This window comes from Zonotrichia albicollis, chromosome 5 (assembly GCF_047830755.1).
Source record: "Zonotrichia albicollis isolate bZonAlb1 chromosome 5, bZonAlb1.hap1, whole genome shotgun sequence".
Taxonomy (NCBI): domain Eukaryota; kingdom Metazoa; phylum Chordata; class Aves; order Passeriformes; family Passerellidae; genus Zonotrichia; species Zonotrichia albicollis.
Genome location: NC_133823.1, coordinates 6,127,081 through 6,153,211, shown reverse-complemented (window position 1 = coordinate 6,153,211; position 26,131 = coordinate 6,127,081). Strand labels below are relative to the sequence as shown.

The following is a 26,131-nucleotide window of genomic DNA, read 5'->3' as shown; positions in this document are numbered from 1 at the left end:
ATCTGCCTTGCACACTCTGCTGTTGTATTGCTGTGGTTACACCCCACGGCTGTTTCTGACACATTGCTCTCATCTCAGCCTGGGTGATCTTTACTTTTCGTGCCTCCAATTCTCCTCTCCATCCTGCCTCGGGGGAGGGTGGGGCTGTGAGCAATTGCTCTGGGATGTTTCAATGTGAGCATTTAATTGGGGAATGTCATTCCTAAACCGGGGCACCAGCACAATTCCGTCACCGTGCAAATGTGAGGGGTGAAGCCAGGACAGAGCAGAGCACTGCATCCATCCAGGCACTGCAAATCTCCACACCTGCAGCTGTCTCATCAAAACCACAGGTGCAGAAATGGGCATCAGAGCCTGGAAAGCCAGGATCTGTGGCTTCTTCCTCCTCCCTTTGCAGGTTTATGTTGTGTTAGGAAATCAAGTCATGGTTGATTTGATGGCTGAGCCATCAAAGCAGCAAGAAGCCCAAGAGTGCCTGACCAGCAGTGAGCTGGCAGGGTCCCAGTGCCATCAGAGTGCCACCAGGCTGGCTCATCCACGCTGGGATGTGCTGGGCACAAGGTTTGTCCTTGTTCTTTGCCTCACAGCCTCACCTGGCCCCGCTGCAGCTGGCAATGCTGGACTCAGGCCTGGCCCTGCAGGAGGCTCCTGGGGCAGGCTGGAGTGGGCAGCAGGGACAGGGACAGTACTGGGAGCAGCCCAGGGCCCCTGGAGGGACATGGCATGAGATATGGATGGCATTGATCTGTCCACAAAGACAGTCAGAGAATGACATCCTGCAGGGCTGTGCATACAAAGCTCTTTGCTGTGATTATTTGCAAGCACCTGGCAATTCCACAATTTTCTTGGACTATGAGCTTGAGGTAAGCAGCCTCTAGTCCTCCACTTCATTTTCTCTCCTGTCAAACACATCACTCCTTTTTCCCATCCTGTGAAACCTCACCTTGTCCACTCCCCATATTGCCCTCTGTGAAAAATGCATATTTTATGATTGGCTTTTTGCAAATATTAAAATGAATATTCTATGTGTTATGTTAGAAAGTTATGCTGTGTTAGTTTACTCAAGTAGTGTGTTAAACATAGTTTGAGGTTATAACATAGTGTTAAAAGAGAGACTGTGCTCTGTAAGATATTTTTCTTAAAGAGAGGAATGAGGAACTTGCACCAAGATAGCAGCCACAGGACACCTGAATCTTTCAGAGAAAGAGAATTTATTGCTCCATTATCAGGAGAAACGAACTTCTTCCTGCCTCACTCAGCCCTGAAGAGCTGTCAGGATTCAGAGGAAGAAGTTGACACTGACCAGACAGAATCCTGTGTTGGAATGGAATTGATGCATCACTAATGAGGTGTATGAATATGCAACAGGCTGTTGCTTTTAAGGATTAATCCTCTGTTAACGTGGGTCCTTTTTCGGGCTTATTTTGCCCAGAAAGAGGTACCTGGGCTGTCTGTAACTCTTTGTTTTTTATTGTCTCGTATTGTCTGAATCCTAACTGTCCAAATTATTATTACTCTAATTATATTCCTATTTTCATAACAATTTTACTACTATTAAACTTATAAAATTTTAAAACCAAACGATCGGCGTTTTTCAGACCTCGCTCACCCTCAGCCCGCCCGAGCGCGTTTTCCCGTCCCCATGGAGAGCACAGGCCTGTGTCACACGCGCGTGCACGAGCCCAGGTGTGCACACATCTGTTCACGTGCACGCGCGCACACGCGAGCACGCCCCGCGCCTGACACGCGCGTCCCGGTCCCGGTCCCCGCACCATCCTCGTCTCGGTCCCCGTCCCATCCCTGTCCTGGTCCCCGCCCGGTTCCCGTTCCGATCCCCGCCCCGTCCCCATGGCGGTCCCCGCCCCATCCTCGTCCCCGTTCCTGCCCCATCCCTGTCTCGGTCCCCGCCCGGTCCCCGCCCCGTTCCCGCCCCATCCACTTCTCAGTCCCCGCCCGGTCCCGTCCCGGACCCCGGTTCCCGGTCCCCGCCTCATTCCCCGTCCTGATCCCCTCGCGGTCCCCGCCCCGTTCCCGCCCCATCCCTGTCCCGGTCCCCGCCCCAACCCCGTCCCTCTCTCCGCCACATCCCCGCCCGGTTCCCGCCCCATCCCCGCCCGGTCTCCGTCCCCGCCCCGTTCCCGCCTCATTCCCCGTCCTGGTCCCCTCCCGTTCCCGCCCGGTCCCGTCCTGGTCCCCGCCCTATCCCCGCCCATCCCCGTCGCCATCCCCGCCCGGTCCCGTCCCGTTCCCGCCCCAGCGGCGCGGGCGGAAGGGCGCGGGGATGGAGCCGCCGGCCATGGAGGGGCCGCTGCTGGTGCAGCAGAACCCCAAATTCGGCACCAAGGTGAGTCCGGGCATCCCTTCCTCCCTTTCCTTCTCCCTCCCCTCCTTCCCTCCCTCCCTGTCTCGGGCCGGCTCCCGGTGCCGCTGCCGCTGCCGGTGCCCGGTGTGACCCCGCTGCCCGCAGCGCTGGAAGCGCGGCTGGTCCGCGCTCTACCCCGCCAGCCAGCACGGCGTGGCCCGGCTCGAGGTGTTCGACTGCAAGGAGCCGTCGGCGGCGGGGCGGGCGGGCACCCGGCGGCTCGCCCGCACCGTGGTGCGCCTCAGCGACTGCACCAGCGTGGCCCCGGTGGGCGAGGGCGGCCCCCGCGCCGGCACCGCCGCCTTCCGCCTGGAGACCCGCGAGCGCAGCTTCCTCTTCGCCGCCGAGAAGCAGCAGAGCGAGGAGTGGGTGGCGAAGCTGTGCCAGATCGCCTTCCCGGTGAGCCCCGGGAAGGGCTGGGGGCGGGACACGGACAGCAGCGTGTGGGGGTGGCCCGTTCGCACCTGGCAGCTCGGGGAGGACACCCTGAGGTTTGAACCGCCCGGCCCCGGCACTCCGGTGCCCTCTCGATGGCTCCCGCTGTGGTTTGCGGGACTCCTCAGCGTGCTGGCAATAATTCGAGGTTGTGGCTCCAAATTTCGAGTCGGGCTCTTCTTGCCCGGTGAGGAGCCCCTGCAGAGGGCTGGCAGGAGGCCAAGCTGATGGCCAGGAGCGTTTCCTCTTGGCCCAACCATTACTGCCTTTCCTGCCACAGCAGTGACAGAGGAAGCACAGCCCCGAGAGCCTTGCAGGACCTGTCTGGTTCCAGGAGCTGGAACCCCCTTTCCCAGGCTTGGGGCTCACTCCTGGCTGCTGCTGTGGACACCCAGCTCTGGAGCACTGTCCAGCCCCATCCTCTGCAGCCCCTGGAGCTGCTGGTCCTAGGGAGCCTTGTAGGACCTGTCTGGTTCCAGGAGCTGGAATCTCCTTTCCCAGCCTCGGGGCTCTGGAACACTGGAACCCCCTTTCCCAGCCTCGGGGCTCACTCCTGGCTGCTGCTGTGGACACCCAACAATGCCCAGCCCCATCCTCTGCAGCCCCTGGAGCTGCTGGTCAGCCAGGGTGCCCAGCCAAGGCTCTCTGGGCAGTGGCTGCCATGGCACTGAGGTTTCTGTGCCCTCTGGGACACAGCCCATGCCTGCCCAGCTCCTCAGGCTGCCTCTCCCTCCTGGGAGGGTTTGCAGAGCCTGGGTTGGGCTCCAGCTGATTCCAGCCTTGGAGTGCTGGGCAGGGCTTGGTGCACAGCTGGTGATGCCAGGATGTCCCCTGAGTGTGATTTACCTTTGTCCCTCCCTGCAGTCTCCTGGCAGGCCAGGTGTGTCTGTGCTGGGAGGCACTGGTGGGAATGTCTCTGTGGCTCCTGGTGCAGCCAGGGTTGTGGCCTTTGCCCTCAAAGTGGCTCGTGGGGCTGAGCTGGGCACACAACACACCCTGGGAGTGGGGCAGGGTGGTGGCCAGGCCAGGGAGCACCTGCTTGGAGCTGCCATCCCCACATGGGAGCCATCATTTGTGTGCCTGAGGTCCAGGAGCAAGCTGAAGGTTTAGGAGGATGTGAGCAAAAGGTTAAAGGCTGGCATGTGTTTTTAAAAGGCCTGACCTGGAGCAGGAGGCACAAGAGCTGCACGTGGCTGGAGATCCTCAGCTGGGATTGCTGATCATCTGCATGGAGAATGTGATTTTGTGTCATGTTCCTGCCCCGAGGGGATGCAGGGTCCAGCAGCTTGGGAGCTGGGGCCAGAGATCATTTGGAGTTCAGAACAGATATTTTTTTTTTTTTTTAAATTTCCTTTTGAAGATGAGGAGAAGTGCAGTCAAATGGAGCCTTAGAGGCTCTGGCAGATTTGGTGGCCCTTGGCTTTCCAGTCGCAGGTTGGAGCTCTGCTGTGCTGGATGCTTCAGCTGAGGAGGAGCTGCTGCTGTCAGCTCTCAGGACATGAGGTTTTAGGACCCAAACACAGAGGCTGGATGGCCCTTTTTTGGGCTTCTTGTTAAGAAGCTCATGTGTGTGAGTTTAAAACTGAAACTGCAAGATGCACCCTCAGCTGCAACCCCAGGAACAGCTCTACACACTGAGCCTCCCTTGTGTCATCTGCACAGGGCTCAGGGAGCCTGCAGTTGTGAGGGGCTTTTCTGCAGGAGGATCTGTGAAAACACCACGGGTTTGTGTCCCCCCCCAGGCCCTCTGGGGGCCCTGCTGCTGGGACACAGTGGTGACAGCCTGTGTGTTGCATTTTCAGTTCTGCATGTGCTAAAATAGAAGCGCTCGCTTCCCCTCTGCAGGCTGCCCCTCCTCCTGAGCAGGGCAGGACACAGGACACCATGTCACCAGGCCACCAGCCCCCTGTCCTTGGGGTGCTGTGGCCAGGAGGGTGTGTTTGGCTTGTGCCATGCTTTGGGGGCAGCTCTGAGGGTGCAGAGCCCAGAGCTGGGGACAGGGTGCTGCCAGGAGCTCAGGGAGGTCCCCCCAGTGCTGCCTGGCCCTGTTGATCCATGTTCATGTGGGCTCAGGGAATCCTGTGCCAGCTCTGGGGTGGGCAGGGTGCAGGACAGCCAGGCTGTGTGGGGCCATGGAGGGCAGCAGGGCCATGCAAGGGGGGCTGGGGGCTGATGTGGGAAGAGAGCTCTGGGTCTGATCTGCTCTCCTTTGTCCCTTGCCAGGGCAATGGCCCCAGCGACGGCCTGGTGTCACAGCATGGCCGAGAGGGCAGCGGGGAGTCACCAGCCCTGGAGATGGCCGTGAACTCCATCTACTACACCAGAGATGAAGGTGGGACCTGCTCTGCCCTGACCTGGGGACACCTCCCACGGAGCCTTGTCCCCATCACTGGGGCCATGCTGGGCATTGCCTGTGTCCCCTGAGCAGCCCTGTCCTTGCAGTAGGGTTGGGGGTGCCCTGCCCTGCCCTGAGCAGCCTTGTCCCCACAGTGGGGCTGGCTGTCCCCTGAGCCGCCCTGTCCCTGCAGTGGAGCCATGTGTGTCACCTGAGCAGCCCTGTCCCCACAGTGGAGCCATGTGTGTCCCTGAGCAGCCCTGTCCCTGCAGTGGAGCCATGTGTGTCACCTGAGCAGCCCTGTCCCCGCAGTGGAGCCATGTGTGTCACCTGAGCAGCCCTGTCCCCACAGTGGAGCCATGTGTGTCCCTGAGTAGCCCTGTCCCCACAGTGGAGCCATGTGTGTCCCTGAGCAGCCCTGTCCCTGCAATGGAGCCATGTGTGTCACCTGAGCAGTGGGGCTGGCTGTCCCTGAACAGCCCTGTCCCCACAGTAGAGCTGGCTGTCCCCTGAGCAGCCCTGTCCCCACAGTGAACGCCTTCTGGGTGACAGTGCAGAGGACAGAGGCTGCAGAGCGCTGTGAACTGCGTGGCACCTACGTGCTGAAGGCTGAGAGGGACAGCCTGGTGCTGAAGGACCCACGGACAGACAGGATCCTCTTCGTGTGGCCCTACCGGCTGCTGCGCAGATACGGCCGGGACAAGGTGGGCAATGGGACCCCACTGTGCTGTGCTGCAGCTGCTCCCTTGTGCAAGGCCGGGCTGATGGCCTGCAGCCAGCATTGCTGCAGCCCCTGGTGGCCCTGGCTGTCCCCAGGTCCTGCCTGTGTCACCGTGCTGGAGCGTGGGATGGTGGGACACTCGTCCTCTCTGTGGCTGTCCCACTGCTCTCCTTCTACATCCCAGCAATTCCCAGCTTGTGCCATGAGCAGGGACGTCCCTCAGTGCTGCACACGCGCTGTCCCCAGGCTCCAGGAGCTGCTCCTGGCACTCCTTGTCTCTGCCCTGGGTTCAGTCCCTCCCTCCTAAGCATGGTGGCCAGAGCAGAGGGCCTTTGGGACACCAGTTTCTCTGGATTTCTTCACTCTGTGGGGGGGAACTGCTCCTATTCTCACTGACCTTTGAAAGTCTGTCCCTCTCCAGAGTCTTCCTGCAGTGAGTCCCCAGTCTGCCTTGCTGCTACCCTGGGTGCAAGGGCCATGCTGGACAGGGAGAAGTGGTGTCCAGGGGTTGTTTAGTGGTCTCCTGGGGCTGTTTAGTGGTGTTCTGGGGCTGCTTATAGCAGGGGCCACACACTTATGGTGCTTTCTGCAGCACATTCCCAAAGCACAGGTGGAAACCGAGCTGCCCTTGTGGGGTGTCCAGCTCATCTGCAGAGCTGTGCTGGGGGCAGGAGGAGAGTTGCAGGGTGTGGGGAGCTGCACCCACAGTGACCTGAGCAGAGAGGGTCTGATTGTGCTTCTGTTCAGCAGCACTGACCCATAAAAAGGAGTTTGTCCCCAGAGAGCTTTGTAGCAACCACAGGGGCTGCTGCTGCCTGTGAGAGAGGCAGAAAATCCTGAGGCTCAGGAAGGGTGTGGGCGTCAGCTGGTGGGAACCTGCTCACCAGAGAGTGTTCAGGCCAGAGGAAGCACAGCCCTGGTGCAAGACTTCTCTTTATAGGACCTTTTACCATGAACAGATTAATGCTGGTAGGTCAATGCTTTGCTAACTCTTGGTAACTGAGCTGCTGCTGAGCTTTCTCCTGTGTAAAGCTGTGTTCATCCTCTTGTTTCTCTTGCTTCCAGAGCACTCCCTTCTTTCCTAAGATTCCATACTAGTTTCCCCTGCTGAACTGTCACCTTCTCACCCTACTCCTGCCTCAGTGTTGTTTCCTAGACTATCTGGTAGTAGAAACTGCTGGAAACTGCTCGGGTAAGGCAGCAGGGCTCCAGCAGGAGCTGCAGCTCTCTGGGGCACTCACAGTGATGTCCCCTCAGGTGTGCTCCAGCTCTGCAGCTTGCAGTGTGGCCTGTCCCTGCCCAGCTGCTGGGCACAGGGTGGCCCTTGCTGTGGGAGTGGAAGGAGCAGGATTCAGGGCAGGATTTTAGAGCAGGATTTCAGGGTGTGCAGGATCACTGCTGCAGCCACACGGCCTTTGGTGGGAAGCACAGCCTTGGGTGCTGAGCAGGACGTGCCCCTTCTGCTTCCCCTTCAGGTGATGTTCTCCTTTGAGGCTGGCAGGCGCTGTGACTCAGGACCTGGCAACTTCACCTTTGAGACCAAGCAGGGCAACGAGATCTTCCGGCTGGTGGAAGCCTCCATCCAGGAGCAGAAGGCTCAGGTGGAGGAGAACCGGCAGAGCTGTGACTCGCTGGAAGCGGAGAGCCCCGGCATGGTGCAGATCCGCCAGGCCCTGGCTGACAGCCTCAACCTGGAGCTGCCTGCTGAGGGGGATGACCCCAAAGCAGGGCTGGCACCCAGGGCTGGTGCAGCAGCAGCAGCAGAGGAGAGAGATGCCACAGCCCTGCTGAAGAGCCGGACTCTGCCAGAGCTGCCCGTGCCACCGGCCAAGCCCACGGTGTCCAGCACGCCCCCACGCTCCCCTCTGCCCAAGGTGCTCCGTGCTGTGCCACCCTCTGAGGACCCTTCCAGTGTGTACTCAGAGCCCCTGGACTCGGTGAAGGGCCTGCAGCCGTGGCCTGACCCGCTGTACTCGGACCCTGTGGACAGCAAGGCCCTGAGCGTGGCCAAGGCGCCCGGCGGGGCCGTGGAGGAGCCGAAGCCACGGCTGCCGGTGCTGCCGTACTCGGGCCCGTACGAGCAGGTCCGGGCCGAGGGGCAGGGCCAGGGCAGGGCTGAAGGCCAGGGCAGGGCTGAGGGCCGTGGCCAGGCTGTCCCTGGGCACAAGGAGCACATCTATGACGAGCCCGAGGGCCGTGCCCCCCGCTCACTGCTTCCCTTCACCTACATCTACGACGAGGCGCGGCCCACGAGCGAGGCCTGGCGCACGCAGGGCCACGATGGCAGGGGGGGCTATGAGTACCCCTACAACCCCAGCACTGACGATTACTCGGTCCCCAACTTCCCTGCCAAGGCCAAGAACCCCAAGCCAGTGCCAGCCCCCAAGCCCCAGGCAGCCTTTATCCCCAAAGGGGCAGAAAGGCTGGAGGAGCCTGGCAGGCGATGGGGCAGTGCTGCCCCCGAGAAGGTGCTGACCAAACCCAGCCTCAACAGCAGCAACAACAACAACGTGGAGGTGCTCTACAGCCAGGTGGTGAAGCCCCAGCAGGTGCAGAAGAAGGAGCAGTGTGTGGATGAGTACAGTTTGTCGCCTCTCTATGAGGATTTAGGGGAGATATAAGTGCTGCTGCTCTGTCTGTATCCCAGCAGGGACTGAGCATCCCAGTGCCAGCTGGGCTTCTCCTCCCCAGGATGACCTGGGATTGTTTGGGCTCTTTTCTCACCAGTGCTGAGGGACTGTGTTTTCCTGGAGGGAAACAGCAAGAGAGCTGTGGCTGGAGCAAGCCCCAGTGTGTTTCTCCAGCTCTGGAGCTGGCTCCTCTGTGCCTTCTGATCTGCAGGAGGGTTGGTGTTTTCCTGTACCTGCTGCTCTGGCTCTGCTCTGGCTTCCTGTCTGACCAGGCTGCAGGGCTCTGGTGCCTTTTGTGGTGTGTGGAAGGCTGCTTGCCATCAGTCTCCAAAAGTATTTTTATACAAAGTTATTTTAATATTAAAGTCTTTATGTCTCAGAAGGAAATGTTTGCCTGTGGCATGGATGGGGAGGTGCAGGTGCATGTTTGTGTCTGTGCCAGAGCTCCTGAGCTCAAAGAAAAGTGCCTGCCAGGCTGAGCTGTGGCTGGAGGCCCTGATGGCAGGGGATGAAGGGAAATGAGAGTCAGGCTCAGATATGTGATGGTCTCCAGGCACAGGGCAGTGCCAGCTCTGCTGCAGCTCTGTGGCTCTTGGTGAGTCACAGGATCTCCTTCTCCAGCTGATCCCACTGCTGATCCCCCCACTCCCAGCTGCTTTGGGAGGCCTGGAAGGGCCCAGCCTGGATCCCATTGGGTTTGATGGCCAAATCTGTGATTCCAAATCTGTGTGGTTTGTGGCATTGCTGTGTGGCCAGCCTTGGCCAGGAGCAAACCCAGGGTCAATACAGGTTGTGCTTTCTGTGTGGGACCACACGAGACACACTGGCATTGGCTGTCTCCATGTCTACTGGTGACTTCTGCAGATCTGTTGGTATCTAAAAAACAGGCAGGTGACAGGCAGCACTGTGCTGCAGCTGTGTGAGGGCTAAGCTCAGCTTCTGCAGCCCCAGCTCAGCCAAACTGGGGAAATCTGCAGGTTCAGGTCCCCAGGCTGGTGATAAGGTGATGAGGTGATGAACTCTGGGCATTTATCTGGTGCCCAAGTTGCAGGGGGAAACCTCAGTCCTGTAAAACCACAGCTCAGCTGTGGCCAGGACCAATTTGTGGCTGTTCCCTCTGCTGGGTCCTCTTCTCCACTGGGGTTTTGCTGCAGGAGAAGGGGAAAAGCCTAATGGGCTTTGGGAAATCTGAGGGAGGCTGAGGTGGTGCCAAAAACTTTCTTGCCTCCCTGCTGCCTCCTCCCTAAACCTGATTTTCTAATTTTTATGTTGTTGACTGGTTTGCAGGCCCCAGGCTGGGCCATTTTGTGTGTTCATTCCTGCTCCCAATGATCCCTGTGCCTGCAGGGGTGTCTGCTCTCTCTTCCATGGTACCTGCCCTCGATGTCTTACCCCAGCATGAGATGCCAGGGCATGGGAAGAGCCAGCCCTGGGCCTGTCAGAGCTGGGATCCCAGGGAGAAGAGATGGGATTGTGGTGCTTGCCCCATGCCCTTGCTCTCCTGCAGCTGTTTCCCAGGAAGCACAGGTCAGTGGTGGGAGAGCAGTGCTGGGCATGTCAGAAACCACAGGCAGAGAGTGGGGTCCATGGAGGAGAACTTTATTTTGGAACAGCTTTTCAGAACCAGGTAAGTAGAACACAAACTCTGCTGGTGCTTGGCTTGGTCAAGCTGCCCCTGGCTCACACCTACCCTGCACTGAAAAACAGGCTGGCATCTGGGCAGGAATTCTCTGGAATTGCTCTGGCTTGGCATTTGCTCCAACCCCCTTTATGAGCTGAGGGGTTGGACAGCAAGGCCAGTCTTGAAAGCAACCAAATCATCTGGAGAGCAGAACTCCAGGCTTTAAGATTAAATCCAAGCCCTGTTTCATTCCTGTTTAACCACCCCACTGAACCTGCTGCTGTGGGATGAGGGCAGCTCAGCACAACTGCCTGCCTTGTCTGATTTCCTCCCTGCCCTGCCTGCAGCTCCTCTGCTCCCACGGACAGCAGTCTGTGATTTGTGGCCTGTGCTGGCCCAGCCTCACAAACCCAAATTGGAGGCAGGCTGGTGATGTGTGCTGGCAAGAACAGGAAATACGTGGTGCTGCTGCTGCTGCAGGGGACAGCTGGAACTCTGGACAGAGGGTCCCTGAGCAGCAAACTTCCTGCAGAACTGGCTGGGTGACGAACACAACGTGAAACAACAACAAGGAGGAACAAACGATGGGAAGTGCCTGCCTGCCCAAGGCCAAGCTCGGTGTCTTGCCTGACCACATCCGGCCAGCTGCTGAGCCAGGAGCTGTGGCTGTGCTCACTGCAGGAACTCCTCATACTCCTTGGGCAGCAGGGAGCCCTCACAGGAGCCTCTCCTGGCTGCTGCTGCTGCTGGTCTGGATGTCTGAAGTGGAGAGGGAGCCATCAGCAGGGGAGCCACTGCAGCTTTGGCTCTGCTCTGAGGCTGCAAGACAGGGACAAAACACAAATCCTTGTGTGAGGAGGTGCTGGCTGTGCCTCACCTTGCTGGGATTCCTGCAGGAATCTGGCCAGGAGGGCACAATCTGCTGGAGTCTGGCCAGGAGGGGAGATCAGAGCCCCTCCAGGCTGCTCACACACAGCACTCACCTGCCTGGGCTGGTGGCGCTCCGGGCGCTGCTCCCGGGGCTGGGGCTGCTGCCGGTGGGGAGGTTTGTACAAGGAGCTCTTCAGGTATTTGTACAGGTTGCTCTTCAGGTGCAAGGGGTTGTAAGCAACTTCCACTTCCAAGTTGTTCAGGGCACTCTGCTTGGAAGAGAGAGCTTGAGTTTGCTACAGGATGTGACAGGTGGAAGCCGTGGGGTTTGCATGTTTGTGGTTTTTTTGGTTTCTTTTTCGGGGACAGGGTTGTAGACACTCCAAACCAGCCACCCTGCAGTGAAAGGTGAAGGGATTTTGGGCTGTGCTGCAAACCATAATGTGTATAGAACAAGAGGCATCTCCAGACACATCTTAATGGATTTAAACATCTCCTTGCAGGATACAGTCCTACCCTTTTCCATGCCCAGAATCCAACAAGCTGGATCTCCATTTCTGGGCACTGTCACCCCCAATTCTGGTTCACAAGGCCTCTTCCCCCCCAGCAGACACCAGCATTGCTCCCAAGGACAGGCATTGGAGAAAGCTGTGTGCTGGGAAGGAGCTCTGGAGTGCAGCATCACACAGTGTCACGAGACACTGTCACAGCCATTTCCTTCTCTCGTTATCTGCAGAGGTGATAAGGAGAGCTGATAACGAGTGACTCACCTCGATGGGGCCCCTGACTCGCTCGGGGTGCTCAGCCAGGAGGGCTGGGAAGGCTGAAGGCAGCAGGAGCTCTCTGATGGCCACTGCTTTCACCAGCAGAGTGGCAGAGTCAGAGGGGACAATGACATAATAGGGGTGCACCACCACGTTCCAGTTTGGTCCCATGTTCTGGGGTTCCTGCCTGGCCAGGAGCATCCACTTCCTTTTCTAAAGGGTAAAATCCAGGTGTGAACAACAGCAACAGCCACAGCCACTTCCTTCAGCACTGCCACCGTAGGCTCAGGGCAGGCACACTCACCCAGAGGAAGGGAAACTATTCTGCAGCAGGGCTGAGGACAATATGACATTTAGTTGTTTTTTTTTTTAGCAAGTCAATTCTTAAAAACACTCAGTTTTGGTTTGCAGCTTGTCAGAAACAGCCAGTTCTCTACAGTCAAAGCTTTGGTTAATTATATTTTGCTGTTGAAATCTCAAGTCTAACTCCAACCCTGGCATTTGCACTTCACACCTCCAAACACTCATTTCTGGTAGGTTTGAGGGTCTTCCCTAAGCTCTGATGAGCTGTAGCATCTTCCCAGCAGATATACAAGCCCAACTCTGGCCCATGAGATGATGTTGGAGCTTTTAAAATGTTTCCAGACAGGTGTTACAAGGTGTGCACTCACTGTCCCCTTCCCTGGCCATCCCTCCCCATCACAGTGCCCTTTTCACACACTCACCAGCAGGCTGTGACACAAAGCATGGAAGCTGTGCTGGTTTGTCTCCAGTTCATCCCAGTCCAGCTGCCAGCAGCTTGTGGGTTTGATGATGAAGGGCAGCCCATAGAGCACAGACTCACAGACCCCTTCAGACTTCAGAGCCCTGCCAGGACACAGCTCATGGTAGTGCTCAGCATTGTAAGGACAGCTTAGAAATTACCCTGGTTTTCCTATAAAGACACTGCAGAGCATCTCTGTGCCCTGAACTGCTGCCAGGAAAGTGAATTCTTGGTGAAATCACAGCACTGTGAGGCTTTGCTTAGGCTCTGATACCAAATTAATTGGTGTGGCCTCATTAGGTGATGAGAGAGGAGAATTATTGCAATTAAACATTTCACTGGGGTGAAAGAACTTTAGCAGCAATGGCATCTGTGGTGTCACCCTCAGAGTGCTGTGGTGACCCCAGGTGTGACTGTGGTCTGCACGTGGGCTGTGCTGTTCCATGAAAAATTATCCTGTTTTTTCTTATAAAGACACTGGAGAGCATCTCTGTGCTCTGCCCTGAACTGCTGCCAGGAAAGTGAATTCTTGGGTGAAATCACAGCACTGTGAGGCTTTCCTTAGTTTCTGACATCCAGTTAATTACTGAGGCCTCATTAGGTAATGAGAGAGGAGAATTATTGCAATTAAACCTTTCACTGGGGCGAAAGAACTTTAGCAGCAATGGCATCTGTGGTGTCACCCTCAGAGTGCTGTGGTGACCCCAGGTGTGACTGTGGTCTGCACGTGGGCTGTGCTGTTCCATGAAAAATTATCCTGTTTTTTCTTATAAAGACACTGGAGAGCATCTCTGTGCTCTGCCCTGAACTGCTGCCAGGAAAGTGAATTCTTGGGTGAAATCACAGCACTGTGAGGCTTTCCTTAGTTTCTGACATCCAGTTAATTACTGAGGCCTCATTAGGTGATGAGAGAGGAGAATTATTGCAATTAAACATTTCACTGGGGTGAAAGAACTTTAGCAGCAATGGCTTCTGTGGTGTCACCCTCAGAGTGCTGTGGTGACCCCAGGTGTGACTGTGGTCTGCACGTGGGCTGTGCTGTTCCATGAAAAATTATCCTGTTTTTTCTTATAAAGACACTGGAGAGCATCTCTGTGCTCTGCCCTGAACTGCTGCCAGGAAAGTGAATTCTTGGGTGAAATCACAGCACTGTGAGGCTTTCCTTAGTTTCTGACATCCAGTTAATTACTGAGGCCTCATTAGGTAATGAGAGAGGAGAGTTATTGCAATTAAACATTTCACTGGGGTGAAAGAACTTTAGCAGCAATGGCTTCTGTGGTGTCACCCTCAGAGTGCTGTGGTGACCCCAGGTGTGACTGTGGTCTGCACGTGGGCTGTGCTGTTCCATGAAAAATTATCCTGTTTTTTCTTATAAAGACACTGGAGAGCATCTCTGTGCTCTGCCCTGAACTGCTGCCAGGAAAGTGAATTCTTGGGTGAAATCACAGCACTGTGAGGCTTTCCTTAGTTTCTGACATCCAGTTAATTACTGAGGCCTCATTAGGTAATGAGAGAGGAGAGTTATTGCAATTAAACATTTCACTGGGGCGAAAGAACTTTAGCAGCAATGGCATCTGTGGTGTCACCCTCAGAGTGCTGTGGTGACCCCAAGTGTGAATGTGGTCTGCACGTGGGCTGTGCTGTTCCATGATGGAACTGAGGGTTTTTCACAGCAGAATTTGGCTCCCCAGCACCTCAGAACCTCCTGGTGATGTCAGCAAGCCCCAGGAAAGTGAAGCTTTTCTCACACCCTCCCCCAGTGGAAGACAAGGAGCACCACTCACTTGAGCACCCGGAGTTTGTGCAGAGGTGGGGAGGGCCAGGCTGTCACATGCCAGGGAGAGCTGGCATCTGCTGCTCTCCCAGGGCCATCAGATGTCCCCAAAAGCAGGGCTGGGTCCAGCAGCCTCTCCTGCAAATCACACTTCAGGCACACTGGGAAAGCAGAATGGTTTAGGTCGCTGGCATGGGCAATGTTTAGCACATGACATTTAAAAATTAATGTTTTCTAGCAACTATTGGGGGAAGGAAAATACCAAAGCCTGGCACAAGGCATCAACCTGTCCCCAGGTCCCTTTATAGGGGCAACACAGCCTTTATTTAAGTGCACCTCTCTGTAAACCAGCCTTTATTTAAGTGCACCTCTCTGTAAACCAGCCTTTATTTAAGAGGAGCTCTGTGTAAGAGCCTTTATTGAAGTGCAGCTCTGGCACAGACTCTGTTTTGAACTCAATTTTTAGGGCTATTCAGCTCTCAAGGCTCCTTTTTACCTTGCCCACGTGGCTGTAAATTCACTTGCCCCTCCAGGCACGTTTTTGCTGCAGAATGGAAACAACTGCAGCCTCAGCAGCTGAGGCAGCAAAAAGCAGCTTTGTAAACCTGATGATTTTCCAAATGATGCCCAGACCTCATCTGGGTTTCTAAATGGGAGGGAAGGTGCCCATGAGACAATCCTGGGTAACTTTTAAGGCTGAGGGATTCAGGAACTCCTTGAAAGGGGAGCAGAGGGGAGAGAAAATGAAATACTTAAGGTGTTCTTGGGTGCAGCAGAGTGGCCAAAACCTCCTGAGGGAAGGAGGAGATGGAGCTGTTCCCTCTCTGTGCCATGGTCATGGAGCCAGGTTTTGAACAGCATCTCCAGGCTGATGACATTGTCCTCTACAGTTTGCACCTCGATGTCCATTCCCAGGATTGCCATATCTGCAGGAAAAAAAGAAAAAAAAATAGGTGAAAAAGCACCAATATTTCAATTCCAATTGTTAAACTCCTTTGTTGGAGGTGCAGACAAATGTGGTTTGATGTAGCAACAACTTTTAAGCATGGAGAAATGTAGGCTGGACAGCAGAGTTAGGCAGGATGTGAACAAGATAAACCCTCAAAAAAACCTCCAAACCCACAAACAATATCTCAAAGGTGCATCCACATGAGAAGCTACTTGAAGTCCATCAGATAAAAATAAAATGGGATAAATAAAATAAAGGGAAGGAAAAAAAAACTTTGCAAATTGAATAAGATGTGCAGTATAACCACTGGTAAACCCAGAAGGTGCAGTGTGGTAGCACTAATAGCTTTACCATAGCCAGGATGTGGAAAGGCTTTCTCAGAAGAGGAATAAATAGCAGAAATAACATTTTTTCCACCTCTTGTTTTTACCAGGCCAGCAAGGGGATTAAAAACCAGTGCTGCATACTTCTACACTCAGCAATCTTTTAATTTCTAATGCCATTTGGCAAAAATAACAAACGCATTAATTAAAACCCCAAACCAAAGAAAAATCCCCAGAAATGAAATAATTTCTAGCTGGTAAATAATCCAGGACTCCTGTAATGGCTGTAATTCTTCAGATGCTCTGCAGGACACACTTTCTGACTGTCCCCACACTTTTTGACTGTCCCCACCTGCCAGCCTTGAGGCAGAGATTATGGTGGTTGTTTGTCTGCAGCAAAGCAGACTCAGCTCCCTCTCACAACAGGAGATTTTCCACACTGCTACTAAAAACCTTTTCTTGTCCTTTCTGACCATTCCTGGCTGCCAGGATTTAATTCCTTTATTTTTTTTAGTTCTTTACTACTTTTATTTATTTTTTTTAAGTTGGAAGCTGCTCTTCATGAACTGAGCTGTGCCCACCTCCAGCCCCTTGCCCTGAGTTTTGCTCCCATTTCCCTGCAGAATTCACTGCTGCAGGATGATCCTGTTTTGGGTGCATTCCCTACAGATTTTAGAACTTGGGATTCTCTCAGGGATGTGCACTGAAGTGGGCATTAATAACTCCAGGAAATCCATGTGATTAACTTTTACAAACAGCAAAACACAGCTGACAAAGGGAAATATTTGTGTTTTGGGGCTGGTACATGCTTCAGTTCCTCCCTCAGTAAATATTTTCCTGAGGTTTTATTTTCTTAATTTTTTAATCACTTACACATCTGCAGTTGGCACATGACATGACAATTTTAAAAGAAATTCACTGCATTCATTAGGAAAAGCAGGTTGGGGTGCCAAAATCTCCTGTGCAGAGGGTTCCAAAGTTCCTGGAGAGCAGAGCCAGGGAGAGAAAGGAGCCCTGGGATTGCAGAACATGGGCTGGGGTCATAAAAAATGTATTATTGCTTTATCTGCAGGACTGGTTGTTTGTTTTTATCAAAGAGAAAGAGCTGGGAGCTGTTATCTCCAGCACATGCAAATATTCACCTTTGTTAGCAAAGGGTCTGGCAAGGCTCAGCTGAGTGGAATGGGGCAGGGGAAGAGAAATAATAACAATAAAAATAATAACAATAAAATAAATAACAATAAAAATAATAATAACAATATAAATAATAAATAAATAACAATAAAAACAACAACAATAATAATGATAAAAAATTCTAGACTTAATGTTATATATTTATAATAGAAAAAGAATATAATTATATTGATATTTTATAATTCAATATAATTATACTATAATTACAATACAATAGAACTGTGATGTAGAATTATTTATTGTTAATAATAATGATATATAACTAATAATAATGATAATAATAGTTATTATAATAATTATCATAATAATATATTTATTGTATAAAATTAATATTATATAATGATAATAACAGTATAATTCTATTTTAATATATAATAGAATTTTAATATAAATATAATACATTAGAATTGTAATGTATATAATAGATTATTAATAATAATTATAATGGTGGTGATGATGATAATACTAATAATATATTTATTGTATAAAATTAATATTATATAATTATAATAGTATAATTAGATTTTTAATAAATTATAATATTATATTATAATATTATAATAGTGGTGAGGATGATTATAATTATGATAATAGTAATATATTGATTGCATTAATATTGTATACTTATAATAAGATTATAATTATGTTTATAATATATATAATTATAATATGATTATAATACAATATGTGTAATATATAGAATATAATTCTTCTTCTTCCTCTTCCTCTTCTTCTTCTTCTTCTTCTTCTTCTTCTTCTTCTTCTTCTTCTTCTTCTTCTTCTTACTATTATTACTATTATTATTATTATTATTTAATTACTAATAAGTAGAGACCAGTCCATGCAAAGGCCAGGCATCCTCTTGATTACTCCCCCAGATTATTCCCACCTCAAACGTCCTGCTCTCTGTTGGGTTTAATTAAATCACTTTGCTCTGATTCTGAGACCTCAGCATGTCCAAAGCTGCTCCAAGATTTGCCCATGTGAGGTTTTCAAACTCCTGAATTCTTTTCCAGCTGCACTGACCTGGGAATGAGCCTATGGAGGGAATATCCTGATCTGCTCTGGATATTAAAAATGTGAGTAGGTTCAAATAACCCCTAAATAAACGAATGGAAGAAATATCCTCAGCGAAATGAAGCTCTTGATGAAGTGTTGCATCACAATATTTATTTTCTAGTTCAACACAGCACCAATCTTGCACTTCCTCTACACTGGATCTTGCAAATTCAATGCTGTTTACTGTAATTTTTTAATGGCAGAATGGATTTTTATTTTTCTGAAACAGAAGGAGGGAGCTCCTGTGGGTGTCATAAACCAGTTGGGCTCATATTCCCAATTATCTGACTTATTCATCCCCTGTTACTTTCCTTAGAGAGCAAATAGTTCACCCACTCAGAAAATGAGAATTTCATCCCTTGACATTTCAATGGCCTTTATGTCCACATTTATATTTTTATTCCATTTACTGGATGAAAGGGCTACTCAAAAATCCACATTTAGAAATAATTTGGGTGGGGTTTTGCATTCCCTGAAGCAGCCCTGAGACAGAGAGGCCCAGAGCATCTCCTCCTCTGTGAGCTGGGGCTTCCAAGGCTTCCCTGCAGGATTCCCAATCCCTACTGGGAAAACTGAACAGAAATTTGCTGCAACCATGAAAGAAAATAAACAGCAAAAAACAAATAACTCTGTCTGTCCCTCAGTAAAAAAACAGAAATAACCCTTTTAATCCTGCTGGAATCTGAAATACAGAGAATTTCAGAATTTTGGGCCTGTAAGCCAAAGCTTAGAATTAAACACAAGATTTGATCTGAGACTTCAGAAAAGGTTTCCAAACTTAAGTGCTAGAAGCAAGAGTTTGGATTTATAGTTTAAAGCAAAGACATGTTAAGCTAAGCAAAAGAAAGTTGAGAGTTTTAGAGTTTAAGATAGAGACAAAATTAAAGTAGCTACCAAGGTCAACAAAGAAATTAGAGTGCAGTACTGTGAGTTTGTGTGTCATAAATGATTAGCTGAGAAAACTAACACTGCAGCATGATAAGAGAAAACATTTAAGGGTTGGGTCAAAACCATAAATATCCTTTATTATTGCAGTGTTTTATTAGTCAATAAGTCCTTAAAAAATGTTGTGATTAAAGGTCTTATGGCCTTCTAAACCATGCTGTAAGGATGTGAGCTGAACTCATCCTTCCTGCCCATGTAGAAGATAAGAAAAACAAACCACATCACCTAAAAAGCTCAGAAATCCTGTCTCTCATTCATTCAAAACTTTAAAAACCCCTCTCTCCCAGGCTGCACATTGCTGGGAAGAGTTACTGTCACTCACCAAGCCTCTTCATGAGCTGTTTTTTTTGTCTTTGATGCAGTTCCTGCCTCCTGCTGCTGCTTTCCTCCATGCTCAGATGTGTTACCCCCAAACCTCGATGCCTTTTTCCCCTTAACCCCCACAGTGAGTAAAATTCACACATGAATTTTAAATAACACCAAGAGCTGAAGGGACACACTGCCAGTTCTTGGCTTCTTTTTTCTGTCAAGGCTGGGATTGAAGCACTTGAGAAGTTATTTCTATATAATATTAATTCTATATAATAACTTCTATATAATAGAAGTTATTTCTATATATAAGAAATATATATATAATAGCTATTATATATCTATATTATATATATATTATATAAAATATATATAATAGAAGTTATTTCTATATATAAGAAATAATAAACTCAGATGTTTATTATTTCTTATCTGTGTTTCAGTCTCTCAGCAGTGAGTTCTGCAGCATTTCACTAACCAGGCACAAAATGGCCCCATATCTTTCTCTGCAAGGTCTTTGAAGGCTAAGAAATGACATCTAAAATATTTTCACTTTTAACCCAATAACTAATCACTCAAAGTCCTCAATGTGGACTTTTCTGTCCAATGACACAAAACCATCCAAACCCATAGAGAAGAAGGTGAAGAAGAAGAACCAGTGTCCACCCTAAAACTTCCATCTTCATTTATATTTGTTGATATATTCTAAACCCTTAAACTCTAAGTTTCCCAGCCTGTGATATTACACATTTCTGTTCAGACTCCACATCCACAATCACAGCTCTATAATTTAATTTTGGAAGCTTTCTCAGGTTAAATTCAGTGTTCTCCTGGGGCTCAGAGCCTGTCAGCACAGAAAATCTAAAATTCTCAGCATCCAGGACTCCAACAATGCAGGAGATCTGTAAGTTCTACAATCACCAAGAAGTTCTGTGGTACAAATTTCCTCCAGGCACAGCAATCCCCACTGACCCAAGGGACATTAAATGGCCCAAAGGAAGTGGCAGATATTGGATTGTTGTGCTGCCCAAAGCCATAACTTCCCTAAAAATGCCCTCCACTCACCACTGCTGGGCTCCTCTGCTGGCACACACTGCTCCTCATCCTCAGGCTGCAGGAAATCTCTCTTCACCACCTCAATGACCTGTATTCTTCTCAGGCTCACCAGGTCTATGTCTTGTAACTTCTTTTCCAGCTGCTTTACCATGTCTCTGCTGGGCTGGCTCGTCAGAATTGTGATCTGGAACACAAATCAGAGCTTGAAGAAGCTGCCTCTACCCCAATTCTGTCTTGGGAGGTGAAGATGTTGGGTAGCACTGGTCTCACTATGGAGAGAGGAGAAATCTTGCTGAAATATCAAAAGCAGATTTATAAGCTTTTTATTTTTTGAGTTTTGGCTCACATTTAAGCCAATATGAAATGTGCTTTGCACTTGTGATCACTGAATCTCTGTAAGAAGGGACTTGTATATTAATTATAGTTCAAAGAAACTAAACTTGGCCTTCTCCCTTGAAAGCTGAATGGGAATTTCAATTTTTTTTTTTTTTAATGTATCCAGTCTATCCTAAAGATATTTCCAAAGAGAGCAGCAGTAGGTGGGATTCCCACCACCCAATTTTGGTCTGATAGTGAGAAAAAGAAACAAAAATTCAACTTACTTTCCATTAAAAAATGCTTGTGATGGGGAGAGGAGAGAAATTGCAATCACTTAAGTATCTGGAGCAGAAAGAGGCCTTTTTTGAAACTTTTCTTTTGGCCTTTTGTAAGGGTAAAACTCCCTCCTGCCTGTCAGTGAGCAGAGCCTGTCCCTGCAGCATTTCTTACATCCCCTTGCAAAGAGAAGTACAATAAAATTGCATAATCTAGAAGAACTAGAAGAATAATTGCATAATCTAGAAGGACTGCTTAGGGGAGTAAAAACTCCCTGTATCTATGGATTAACTGAATTCTTAATGTAGCTTGTTCCTTCAAGTGTACTAGAAAATGTCCTGGATTTTGTTGTGTGTCAAAAAATGTCTTGTGTCCAAAGCATGCTCCCAGCTTCAAAGCACAAATCACCTTTCAAATGATCAGGAAAAAGACCTTAAAGCCCCAAAAAAGGCAGAAAAGTTTCCTGGGCAGACACTGGGAGTGAGTCTCAATTGCAGCCTGATCACAGAGTGACTCTGTGAGACTCTGGAAGGGTTTAAGGAGTTAAACAAAGCAGAAAGACTGGGCAAATTTCACTTGTGGCAATCTCAATTTGTTTTTTATGACTGGCAGGTGGACCCTGAAATGCAGGATTGTTTGGAGCTGATATTTTCTGCTGTCCAGAGGAAGACACCACTCCTGTGTGAGTCCTTTCCCCTCAATAACTCCCTGTCCTATCATGTCAGTTACTATTTAAAAAAAATACTTCCTCCTGTGAACCTTGCTCTGCTTTCTGCATTCACACATCTGTTCTCATGTGTTATTGGCAGCTTCCCTCCCCTTTATGCAAAATCACACATTTAGAGCTGAAAACACAGCCACCCAAATCCACCAAAACCTATCAGATCCTGGACCAGCACTAGCTTTCCCTAGATGTGTCCCCTTTTCCACAGGAATCTGTCCAAGGGATTTGAGGACTTGATTTCAGGACTTATGGACAGTGGATCTCTGTAACATCTAGTGTGCTGAATACCTAAATTTTTGTGCATGTTTGCTGCACATTAAATACACATTTATAAATCACAATGATGTGGGATTGCTCCCACTCCCCTCCCAGCATTTCCTTACCTCAACAGAACTATTTGTGGAGCCTCCTGCTGCTGTGTGCCTGCTGTACTGCTTGAACTGCTGCAATCCATCCTGCACAGCCTGCAGCACTCCATTCACCCCCTGGGGGAAGCAGCCTTCAGCTGGCAGCGAGCGGAGCTCTGAAATGCAGGCTTGAACTCGGGCAAAGTTTTCTTTCACTTGCTGCAAAACAGGGTTCAGGGGGCAGGAAAGGATGGGGTCACCATCTGTTATCTTCTGTTCATTGGGCAGTTTTCTGTATCTGTTCCACAGCCAATCCTCCCTCCAGGAGGCCATTAATAGGCCATTAATCATTAATTACCTTCTGTTCATGGCCAGTGAGTGTCCCTGCAGGGCTGATCCAATTCCATCATCCCATGGGGAGATGCTCCGCCCAGGGGAGGAGCCAAGCATTCCTGCCTGGATCCAATCTGAGGTTTGGGACACCCCAGCAGCCTTTGCCCCCTGCATTGCCAGAGGAGCAGCTTTCTGCTGCCCTGCATTGCCAGAGGGAGCCCAGGCCCATCTGCAGCAGCCCTGGAGCTGCAGAGGAAAACTCCCCCCTTGTGCAGGATCCCTGCTGCAGCAGAGCCACAGCTGGCACTGCAGGAGGGCTGAGCCCCCATGGGATGGGGCTGGGACACCGCCCTGACACACAGGGGGCAGGTTGTATTCTCTCTCTGTCAGTGGTTTGTTTTATTTTGTTTGTACTATTGCATTTGTATTTTTAATTTTCCTAGTAAAGAGCCATTATTCCTACTCCCATATCTTTGCCTGAGAGCTTCTTAATTTCAAAATTATAATAATTTGGAGGAGGGGGTTTACATTTATCATTTCAAGGAAGGCTCCTGTCTTCCTTAGCAGACACCTGGCTTTTCAAACCAAGACACCTGGTGTCAACAACATAAAAATAAACATAAAATAAAACAACATAAAATACCTCTATAAATAATAAAACAACATGAAATGCCTCTCCATAATGTGGAGGAAAGCTGGTGGTCGCAGAGAAGTCAACTCACCTGAGCCTCACCAAGAACTCAGCAGCTAAACTGGTACATTGTGGCCACAGGAAAGATACTGAGTGAACTCTACAAAATTTATTTATTTAAATTAAATTTTATTTTTTTATTTATTTATTTAAATTAATATTAATTTATTTAAAGCAGTACAAGACACTGCTGCCAGAGGTCACCTTCCCCACTGAAGAGGCAGCAGGTGAACATTTGGCTCATTTTCCTTCAGGTGTGAGGAGCTCTGGGTCCCTGAAGCAGCCCTGAGCCCTGGTTTGCAGGGTGGGCTGTCAGTGGGACTGAGTGGGAAGCTGCACAGGCTCTGCTCAGTCCTTACTCAGTGCCACATTCAATTTTTTGATGCTTCAGTGCTGATTTTTTATCTTGCCACCATTTATTCTCCCCCAGAGCTATCCACTTTCATTCTGGCTTCTCTTTCTTTGCCCTCCCTGCCCTTTCCAGGGAGGCTTTATGGACTCTGCTGCAGTGGGAACAGAGACCAGAAACAAGCACAGAGGAAAGGTTAAACACAGGGTAAGTGTGTGTGACACTTCCCCATGTACTCTCCCCATCTCTATTTTCAGTTCTGGGGCTTTCCTGACTTCATGATTTGTCTAACATAGCTCTGAGGAACAGCTTCAGTACAGCAGCTGATGTCTGTTATTGGAATGTAGCACCCAAAAATCAGCAGAGTGAATACAAAGAATGGCTTGGGAATTATTAAAATCATTGTAAAAATGTTTTACAGTTTAACCTATCATTTGTTCTTGATTTACCAGCCAGAACAGAGAAGGAACCTACTCAAAGGATAAAATAAAAGCATGTTCTTCAATATTAAGAAATCCCTGGAGGATAAAGCAAATAAATGCAAATTAGGAACCAGGTACAGGTTTCACAATGACAGTTATTAACCACTGGATGAAATTCTCAAGAGAAGTACTTGATTACCCATCTTGTCTTCAGATCAAAACTAGATGGCTTTCTGGAAGGAAGTTTTAATGAAATAGGGGTACTTTAGGGAAATATAATAATCTGTGATGTGAACATACAAAACAGTGATCTAAGGGTTCCTCTGCCTTTAAAAACTGTGACTATGGAAATGAGGAATTGTTGTTTAAATAAAAAAGACAGCTGATAGGAGCAGCAGTCACAAGATTATCCTTGTCACATTATCTATAACCTTCCTACCAAACAAACACCCCCATTATCCAGTCTTCTTGCAGATCACATTTGCTAATTTACTCTGGACCTCTGGCTTTTTATTTTCCTCAAGATGTGAAGACTTGACAAAACTCTTCAGAATGTTTCCACCATAAAATGGAAGGGTTAATCCTGTGTGTTTACACTGATACTGTGTAAATGGCAGTGTGATTATTTCTAACAGGATGATTTCAAAAATTCTTGTGATGCATATTTGTATTCCCAAACTGTTACTGCAGAGCTGCTGCTCGCTCTCCATCTACATTTATTCCTGTGCAGAGCCCTAAATGAGAGCAATATTTGTTCTTAGATCTCCATATTTAAAATCTGTGTGGATGTGGCACTTAGGAACATGGTTAATACTGGTAGATTTGCCAATGCTGGGTTTAGAATTGGATTTAGTCTTAGAGGACTTTTCCTGAAATCACAGAATCATCTGGAAGTTTCTCAAATTCAGCACTGATATATTATATATATAATATCTATCTAAATAAATAAACAAATAGATAATATATATATATGTTATCTATTTATTTATTTATTTATTTATTTATTTATTTATTTAGATAGATATTCAGCACAGACATAAATAAATAAATAAATAAATATTAATTATGCCCTTTTCCATTTCAATATCTAGAACCTCTCACATACTGGTAATATATTCAGCACAGATCATATATAATTATAATATATAATATATAATATATAATATATAATATATAATATATAATATATAATATATAATATATAATATATAATATATAATATATAACATATAATATACAATATACAATATATAATATACAAAATATAATATAGATATAATTATAATATATATTTTTATATATAATATAATGTACTATAATATAATATTTATATATATAAATATAATCATGTATGTATATGTGTATATATATATACATACATACATGATTATATTTATATATATACATATATATATGTATATATACAGATACATATATATATGTATGTATAATGTTTTTTTTTATTCTGCCCCTTTTCCCCTTCAATATCTCGAACCTCTCACTTACTGGTAATATATTCAGCACAGATTTTTTTTTTTAAATTTTTTTTTAAATTCTGCACATTTCCCCTTCAATGTCTAGAACCTCTCACACATTGGTAATATTTGTCCAGCTCGAGCTGTGTGTGATAATTCTGACAGAGAAGCAGCACAGCACAAAGCAGCCCACAAAAGGTGCAACAGATACTCCAAACCAGATGTTTTAGGCAGGAAGAGCACAAAACTGAATTGAACAGGTTGACAGATCCAAAATGACCCTGCTCCTTTTCAGCTTGATGAAATTTATAACATTTCACGAAATTCACCTCACGGCGAAACGATCGCTCTGCGAATGGCCGATTTTGAAGACGTGAATTTCCATACAGATTTTTAGATCTGAATTTAGAGAGAAAGAATAAATTCTTTTTTCCCCAGCATACCGTGAAGGGCAGCAGGCACTCCTGCTGGGGCTGCACCACGTAGAGGCTGAGCAGGGGCACCCTGCAGGGCCCTGCCAGGCCGCAGGCCAGGCACAGGACGTTCTCCAGAGCCTCGGAGAGCACGGAGCAGGTGCTGGCCCAGCCCGGGCAGGTGGCATCCACCACCAGCACGTGGGATGGCTGCTGGCTGGGGGACTTGGCAGCAGGGAAAGCTCTCCGTGCTTCTGAGGGGAATTTTCTGGAATTCATGGCTTCTGCACGTGGGTGTTGTGTGCACAGTGATGCACCTGAACAATAAAGAACAGCAATGAGTGAGGCTCTCTATCAGAAATCTGATAAAACCACTGAGAATTTCAGACTTTCTGTGCTAACAACACTGACCCCCTGTGGGATCTCAGGATCTGAGTCCTGGGATGCCGGGCCTCCGAGACCACCCTTGGGGGGCCCGGGAGTCCTGGAATGTTGCCAGAAGTGTCTGGTGGCAGGACTTTGACCCTACACGGGAGACGACACCTTTATGAAGATAAGAGGACTTCGCCGGGGTGAATGGCGAAAAGATTAGCTAATTAGAGGGTGAGACACAGGGTTTAGGATTTATGTACAGGGGGGTTTAGAGGAGTAAGATGGAGGAATTGGGGTGTGT

At 48.8% G+C, this 26,131-nt stretch overlaps 2 protein-coding genes across 2 annotated transcripts; one reads left to right on the top strand and one right to left on the bottom strand.

The window, feature by feature from the left end:
- Positions 1-2,138: 2,138 nt before the first annotated feature.
- On the top strand, positions 2,139-9,061 carry DOK1 (docking protein 1). The gene is made up of 5 exons (XM_074540575.1): positions 2,139-2,344; positions 2,468-2,761; positions 5,021-5,129; positions 5,664-5,836; positions 7,329-9,061. The coding sequence occupies exons 1-5, from the start codon at positions 2,282-2,284 to the stop codon at positions 8,472-8,474; spliced, it is 1,785 nt and encodes a 594-aa protein (XP_074396676.1). The 5' UTR covers positions 2,139-2,281; the 3' UTR covers positions 8,475-9,061.
- A 790-nt stretch (positions 9,062-9,851) lies between these two features.
- M1AP (meiosis 1 associated protein) lies at positions 9,852-25,739 on the bottom strand. Its single transcript, XM_074540576.1, has 9 exons — positions 25,489-25,739; positions 21,812-21,994; positions 20,120-20,294; positions 15,028-15,201; positions 14,286-14,436; positions 12,464-12,605; positions 11,745-11,951; positions 11,088-11,243; positions 9,852-10,923 (listed from the first exon to the last, which is right to left on the bottom strand). Exons 1-9 carry the CDS (start codon positions 25,735-25,737, stop codon positions 10,777-10,779), a joined length of 1,584 nt encoding a protein of 527 aa, XP_074396677.1. The 5' UTR covers positions 25,738-25,739; the 3' UTR covers positions 9,852-10,776.
- Positions 25,740-26,131: the final 392 nt, after the last annotated feature.